At 34.4% G+C, this 7,907-nt stretch overlaps 1 protein-coding gene across 2 annotated transcripts; it reads right to left on the bottom strand.

The window, feature by feature from the left end:
- Nucleotides 1-219: 219 nt before the first annotated feature.
- LOC110704417 (probable prolyl 4-hydroxylase 7) lies at nt 220-7,438 on the bottom strand. Of its 2 annotated transcripts, XM_021882197.1 has the most exons (8): nt 6,964-7,438; nt 6,765-6,863; nt 6,611-6,668; nt 6,406-6,510; nt 3,282-3,339; nt 3,018-3,193; nt 2,885-2,945; nt 220-987 (listed from the first exon to the last, which is right to left on the bottom strand). In XM_021882197.1, exons 1-8 carry the CDS (start codon nt 7,050-7,052, stop codon nt 686-688), a joined length of 948 nt encoding a protein of 315 aa, XP_021737889.1. In that variant the 5' UTR covers nt 7,053-7,438; the 3' UTR covers nt 220-685. The 2 variants fall into 2 exon arrangements, with proteins under 2 accessions (XP_021737889.1, XP_021737888.1); XM_021882196.1 differs by having other exon boundaries at nt 2,885-3,193.
- Nucleotides 7,439-7,907: the final 469 nt, after the last annotated feature.

A 7,907-nucleotide genomic window follows, 5' to 3' on the forward strand; every position in this document is an offset into this window, starting at 1 on the left:
TAAGTAAGGGCATTATAGTCATTTTGCAATTAAAAAGTTACCATAAAAGGAAAGAAAAAAGTTTGTTGCTAGTAATGTGTACAGGCCATTTATAGTAATTGTTGCGAGTAATATGTAATGGAGGGAGTATTATAAATAACAAATTTTAATAACTTTCACTCTTAGATGATTAAAGATATTAGGAAGTTCAACATTAACAAGTGTGTAAAGTAGTAATGATGCAACTAAAAATAAACATTAGAAGCATATAAACTTGGCATTATTCATCTACAACTCGAACTGCTTTATACTTTGTTAGGTAGTCATTATTTTATAAACACCAAGTATTCAATGTCCTAAACAAAAAGACAAGTATCTATGTTTTGGAAGGAACTGTGCTTAATGTAGGAAGAAAACCTGCATTCCCAGCCGCTGCTTTAGAATACTAAAGACAAAAATATAGAATACTCTATCTCCATCAGATAATTTCGTACTGAATCACTAAAAGTTTACAGTAAAGAAAGTTAAATACAAAAAGGAAACTCAATCCAAGGTTGTGGCTCTCTGCTTCTAGTAGAAGCAACACTTATCTACAACTATCTCAGCATCAGATTTGACCGGTGATCCACAGTAAACCAAAACTCATCCCTAAAAAATGAAAAGAAGACGACAACTCATCCACGAATGAAATGACTGATGTATATGCTCAGCAAACATTGCAACTCTTTCTGCAATGTCCCTTTGTTTTTTCGTTGCCTACCATGTACACAGGGTTCTTTTCACACTCCCCTGCTTGTGCCCACTGAGTGCAGTGCACATTTTTATCGGTACATTCTCCAGAAGAATTATCTTCCAGAGATCTGTCAAAGGACCGAACATGAATCCACTTAGTTGCGGACCACTTCTCACCCTCAATGACAGGGCAGCTACCATGCAAGCTCATTGGATCAGTAGTTGCATCGGGATGAAGACTGAAAAACATCAATGCATCACCCTTACTGGGTTTCACTGCATGCAAGGACATATCAAAAACTGTAAGGAAATGACATGGGCAAGATGATAAGAATGTGAAAGAGCTCCAAGTTAAAATGTTGGTGCTGCTAAAAATTCTACAGGCTCTACAGCAACAGAAGGTGAAGGTCTAAATTCATAAACTTAAAGGTCTCTAAAATCACACTTGAAGATCCTAAAGTTTGGCAAGTACTCCCTCAAATTGAATATAATAATCACAAAAACTGTTTTAACAAGTCTAGAAAAAGTTATCACCTCTCCCTATATAGTAATGGTTTTGTTTAGTTCAACTTATTTAAATTGATATTTGCTTATTTCAAATCAGATCTTATCTTTTTATTTGTGTTTATATATCGTTAGATATCTTAAATTTTGAGTTAAAGTATTATGAAAATTTCCATGTTTGGAAAATGCGTATCAATATGAATCTAATGACAATTCATTTGATTATTTTTTTTATCATATGGATTAGTGTACAAATAAGGTAAAAGTTCAGTTAAATCTCAAATAAGATTAGACCAAATTACATCATATAAGATCAAATCAGGTGAACTGAACATAGCCTAAATTTCCTAGTCTCACTAGTTTAAGCGATGGGGAGAGAATAGAAATAACACAACTACTACAAAGGGTCTTTTGTAAAACATGCTATGTCCCTAAGAGGTTAGGACATTGTAACATCTAGGAGGAGGAGGGGGGATGATTTTTCTGTGCAAAAAAACCTTTGAGTATATAACACACAATATAAAAGCAGCAATGCTACAAATATCATGAAAGTGACAGTTTGTGAACAAGAATCAGATCCAAAATAAAAGGATGCTCTACAATATATGGTATCCTAAGACTCTAAGAGAGCATTTGATATTTAGATCACTTTTTTCTTTTTTTTTTTTTTTTTTCCCCCGACCAATTCAAGATGAGGTTCCATGGTGTATGTTGTTTGCGGATGATATTGTTTTGGTGGATGAAACTAAAGATGGAGTTAATGCCAAGTTGGAGCAATGGAGGCAAAGGTTGGAATCTAGAGGGTTTAAGCTAAGTCGGAGTAAGACTGAATATTTGGTATGTCGCTTTAGTACTCAGAGGGGGACAAGTGATGAAGTGGTAAGTTTGGATAGAAATGAATTGACCATGAGTGAAAATTTTAAGTATCTTGGGTCGATCATCCAGAAAAATGGTAATCAAGACGTGGCCCATAGGATTAAGTCGGGGTGGCTTAAATGGAGAGCGGCCACAGGAGTGTTATGTGAGAGAAACATTCCCTTAGAGTTAAAGGGAAAATTCTACAGGACTGCCATAAAACCAGTGTTGCTCTATGGTACAGAATGTTGGGCTTCTAAGAAGAAGCACATTAAAAATATGGAGGTTATAGAAATGCGCATGTTAAGGTGGATGTGCGGAAACACTCTAAGAGATAGAATCAGAAATGAGGTTATTCACAAGAAAGTAGGTGTGGCAGGCATTGCAGACAAACTAAGAGAAAATCGTCTGCGTTGGTCTAGGCATGTAAGACGGAGATCCAAGGGTGCACCGATTCGAAGAGTGGAAGAGTGGGACCATGGAGGGGTTAAACGAGGGAGAGAGAGACCGAAAATGACTTAGTTTGAAGGAGTTAGGAAGGATATGAAGTATATGGATTTGCATGAGGATGAAGCATTGGATCGTAAGGGATGGAGGAGGAAGATTTTTGTGGATGACTACACGGAATAATCTAAATTGGTTCAAGTAGCCGACCCCACTTATGGGATTAAGGCTTTGATTGATTGATCACTTAACAGCACAGAAGCCATGTAAGATATGCAAAGCAGTAAATACCAAAACTTCCTAGACAACCATGCACGGATTTAGATGTGTTTTTATTGATAACTCTGGCAAAAACTGTACTGAGGTATACCTGCATAGCCACCTTTAGCACAATCAGACCAGCTGTCATTTTTCGGTTGGTTCAGTTTTCCCTGGACAAACATTGAATTAGACAAACTTCTGAAGAAAGCATGAAAGTCAAGGAAAAAAAAATAAAAAAAAACCTCTGCATTGGGAAAGACAGTTTCTCCACCCTTTTCAACATAAGACAAGTACATCAGCACAGTAGCAATCCGGTGGCCACCTAGCTGCTGATTAACCTTATCATGAAAGTAATCAAAATGGGGCTCATACTTTTGACCAAGCTCATAGCGAAGGACTTGCATGGCCTCCCCATTTTCTGAACAGTGATGACAATATATAAGTTATTTATACAACATGATCCAACTTAAGCAGCACAATAAGGCCTGATGTACAGCAATATTTACCTGGAGGAAGGAAAGTCCACGCAGCAATTCTTGCCTCGATTCTAGTAACTACCTCATCCTTCAGAGGCAACATAAAGGGTGAATGTAAGCATTTCATATTTTGATTTGAAATGTATGCATAGATATTGAATTGACATAAATCAGCAAAATTAGCTTTGTACAATTGTACCACATATATTATGCACAACATACTAATTTGAAGTATTTTCTACATTTTCACAAGTATAGACTATTGAAAAGATATGAAAATATCCCTGAATGAAAGGTTAGGTTAAATTCTGGCATGGCAAGAAAAAGGATCCACTAAAAGTAGCCACAGAGGTTCATTAACGAAATGCAACAGAAAAGAGACATCAAAAACACAACCTTGGATATTAAGAAACACGAAAATATGCAATGATGGTAGTTCCACCAAGAAAAGCTACTTAGTGCTGCCTCTTCCATCTCTAAGGCTCATTTCTGAAATTTTTGTGGCCTAAGGCGAATCTATAAGCTGGCCCTAATTGACTAATACTTGAATTTATTATTACACAAATTAGAAATTATATATCAATGGAGATTTAAATGGGCATGTTGAGGTAAGCCGAGATGGGTTCGAGAGTGTTCATGGAGGCTTCAGGTATGGGCAAAGGGACACAGGTGGTGAGGCTATTATGGATTTTGCCCAATCATATGACTTAATTTTGGCTAATACTTGGTTTAAGAAGCGCGATTCCCACTTAATAACTTTCCACTTGGTTTAGCTAGTATAGAAGCTAAAACATTTGAAAGTCGCATTCAAAGACATTGGTCAAGGTTTTAACTAAAGATCACTTAAAAATGCTTTAGTGGCTAACTTTGTATTTGGACCTTCCCCTAAGCTGATGAAGAGGAGAGAGAAAGGTTGAATTATTATGACACTCATAAAGCCTCTGTATACTATATAAAACACAGTCTAAAATGGATTGGCTTAAGGCTGGTGATTATATTCTGCAATGTTTAACAGGTATTTAAAGCAGAGAAGAGTTTGGAAGTTGGAACTCTATTTATGCAATTGAGAATAAGAATGGTGTATTGGTGAATTATCCAGAATATGTGAATGATGCTTTCCTTTATTATAAATCCTTTGTTAGGCACTGCTATGACAGAAGGGAAGGTAAACAAAACAATTAATGGAGCTGGGCATGTGGTATTTCAGGATCATTGTCAGATTTTTTTTTTTTTTTTTTTTGCTCCATACTCAGCTATAGAAACTAAGGATGCTATACTATCTATTCCTGGAACTAAGGCACTTGGGCTAGCTGTTATAGCAGCTTATTTTCAAAGATGCATAAAACAATAGGTACTGATCTTACTAATGTTATTCTTCCCTATCTTACTACTGGTATGCTCTAAAAGTGATTAAATGTGACTTCTACTAATTGATTCCTAAAAGTAAATGAGAGTGATAAGACCAATCTCAAGCTGTAATGTGGTCTATAAAGGTGATTAGTCTGATTACTAAGATACAGGGCAATGGGAATCACTTGTCTTTGCTTTACTGATGATATAATTATATTTTGAAAAAGAGATATTAAATCAACTACACTGAAGAAGAGGGTCTAAATAAGTTCTCTGAAACTTCAGTCCTCCAAGTTAATGTGGACAAAACTGCTTCTTATTACTCTGGTATGTCTCAAGAGCAGATTAACTCTGCAAAGAATTTCCGGTCTTACCACCAGAAGATCAATCCCTTGTAAATTATTTGGGAATTACTATTTGTGTGAAAAGGCTCTTGGTAAAGTAAGTTGAAACCATTGCTAAGACAGAGGTGACTAGAAAATAAGTTTGGAGCTCATGAAATCTTTCGAATGCTCAAACGGTACAGGTAGTCAAATATGTATTACTGAGCATTCAAATTTACTGGACATTACCTTAAGCAAGATTTAAGAGAATAAATAATATCTGCAGGAGTTTCATTCGGCATTGTCCTTAAGATAAGCAAAGCCCTGATATGTATCGTGTGAAGATGTTTGCAAGTCCAAAGCTACTGCAAGGATTGGGTTTGATAAAAATTAATAAATCAGATGTTGCTGCCATTAAAAAGCTTGAGGGGGTAAAGGGGGTCTGGTGAGGCTTGTTGTTCTAAAGCATAGATTTTGTGGCTGGGTTGCTGTTCTGAAGAGATTAAAAAGCAGCGACAGGCTTTGCAAAGATGAGAATTTGTGTTGATCAAATTAGTCCTATTTGTGCAGTGGGGTGGCTGATGATTCCCATATCAGCATCAGTTCTTTGAACTCATTTACATTCAAAGGTGTATTGTAGCAGAGAGATACTTGTATGGTATCAAGCGCAGAACATAAGGCATTTTTGAAATGCCGAGATTGATATCTAGATGCATATTGAGCAAGTTTAGGTGCTTTACTAGTTATTTTAGCAGCAGAAAACAACCGTTGAGTATTTTGATTAACTCTACAGCAAAATAATAGCAAAAGTACAACTACATCAACTTTTTTTTTTTTTTGACAAGAACTATATCAACTTAAACAAAATAGAAGAAAACAATCATGTTTCCGCTAGAAATGAAACGCAAAGAATAAACCGGCTAGCTAGGGAAACAACACTCAGATATGCGCTAGACTTAATTCAAAATTCTCATAGACAACAATAAAAGTCACAATGTAACCACTAAAATTGATGAAACCTGCGAAGTGTATAATGGCCGTATATTTAACGTGCATTCTGTTAAATATTTTCACTTATCTATGCATCAATAAAATAAAATATATTTACACTTATCTAAACTAACCTAACTTACTTGAACTTAATTAATTGTAAATTCAACCTTGGTGGTAACCCTTGTCTAAACTAATTTTTTCCTTAGTTAAACTTATCTTATCATAACTAAATAAGGTAATAAGAACATGCCCTTAAAAACCATATCACATACTATTAATTTTAGGAATTTCGGAAACTTTTAGGGGGCATTGTTTGATCACTAGGGGACTATAATACACAAAAAAAATTCGCCAATTCGGAGTTTCTCAAGGTTGATATAATTTAAATAGTAGTATCATGGCATAAAGAGACTATTGCTCAACCACATTAAGCAATTATAAAATAATCAAACAAAGTAGTTAAAAGATTAAGCAAAAAAAATACAAACCTGACCCTTTTGAAGAAACATGCCAGAACTAGTTCTCACTTCACTTGGTATACTCTTCCCAGACTCATTATCAGCCACCATTGATTTCTCCAATTTATCCTTTGCCTAATTCAATCAAAACCCCACCAATTTTTTTAAAAATTTAAACAAACAAACAATAATCATAAATAATAATTTATTATTTATTTATAATATAAAACCTAACCAATTGGATAAGATGATCACATTCTTCATGAGTTAAAAAACCCTTGTACAAAAATGCCCTGAAAATTCAACAATTATTACAGTCATTAAATACATCATTGAAGATTTGAAGATAAGAAAAATGGAAGATAAGAAAAATGAAAGATAAGAAAAACCTGGGATGCCATGAAAGCTGAGTGACGCGAGTAGGATCAAATCCATATAAAGAATTATAAACAGTCTCACTCTTCAATTTAAGCACAGATTCTCGACGCCTGAAAAAATAATAATGATTTTATGCCAAAACAATCAAGTTATCAACGCATTTATGAAATTTTGATTCCCAGAAAATGAAGATTGAAAATAGACGAATACTTGTTGTTGCTGAACCATCCGGCATGAGATAGGTGAGGGAAAATCAAGAAAAAAGATAGAAAAATTGTAAGGAAATTTCGAATTTCCATAATAAATCAAATTGCACCCAGAAATCAAAGGAATTTGAGCAAATGTGGAGTGATTTTGATTAGTGTTGATTGTTGAAGATGAAGAGAAAATTATGGGGAATTGGAGTGAGTATTGACGACGTAAATGTTGTAATGTAGAATGTGGAAATGTGGAGTGTTTTTGTTGGGTTGAATAGTTGAATTGAAACGAAGAGCACCACCCACAGAATTGGGATTCCAAGGTTAGAAATTTTAAAAGTTGGTCTTGTCTGGAAGTTTCGTTATTTCGGGCACATTAATGTTACACTTTGACTCCTTCGTTAACTTATCAAGTTATCATAACATGTTCTCCAAAAAATAAAAAAATAAATTATCATTACATTTTACATTCATTACAGTAGGCCCTATTCACTTCACCTTATTTTTGCGAAAATGAAATTATTTTTGTTGAAATGAAATTATTTTTACTAATTCTCTATTATATTTTTTATTTACAGTTATTGATTTTTAGTTTTTACTAAACTAAAATAGTTTTTATTGAACAGGAATTAATTTTACTGAATTGAATTTATTTTTACTTATTTTTACTGAATTGAAATTAGTTTTACTGAATTTTTTATTTTTTTAGGGTGAACTGAACATGGCCTAAGACGAGTATATATAGGTTTCAAATTACTCCTTGCTTTTTATACTTCTTCCATTTTATTTTATTTTTACACATTTTACTTTTGACGCTATTTATAAATTTTACTTTTTTACTATCTCTATATGTTTTAGGTAAAACGGTTTTACTTGAGGAGAATGAAGCGAGGGGCCTTTGGGGTAGAACTTTTGTCCTGCACCAAAGCAAATTCTTGTGGGCTAGGCCGAGAGAAA

The sequence above is a fragment of the Chenopodium quinoa genome, unplaced genomic scaffold, assembly GCF_001683475.1.
Source record: "Chenopodium quinoa cultivar QQ74 unplaced genomic scaffold, ASM168347v1, whole genome shotgun sequence".
Lineage (NCBI taxonomy): Eukaryota > Viridiplantae > Streptophyta > Magnoliopsida > Caryophyllales > Amaranthaceae > Chenopodium > Chenopodium quinoa.

Excerpts from the sequence above, each read along its gene's own strand:
- LOC110704417 (XM_021882196.1), bottom strand. The coding sequence starts at position 7,052 with ATGGAAATTCGAAATTTCCTTACAATTTTTCTATCTTTTTTCTTGATT. Across the intron at positions 6,511-6,610 it reads GTGATCATCTTATCCAATTG|GCAAAGGATAAATTGGAGAA; the intron begins GTTAGGTTTTAT and ends TGATTGAATTAG. Across the intron at positions 988-2,884 it reads TGCTAAAGGTGGCTATGCAG|TGAAACCCAGTAAGGGTGAT; the intron begins GTATACCTCAGT and ends CCTTGCATGCAG.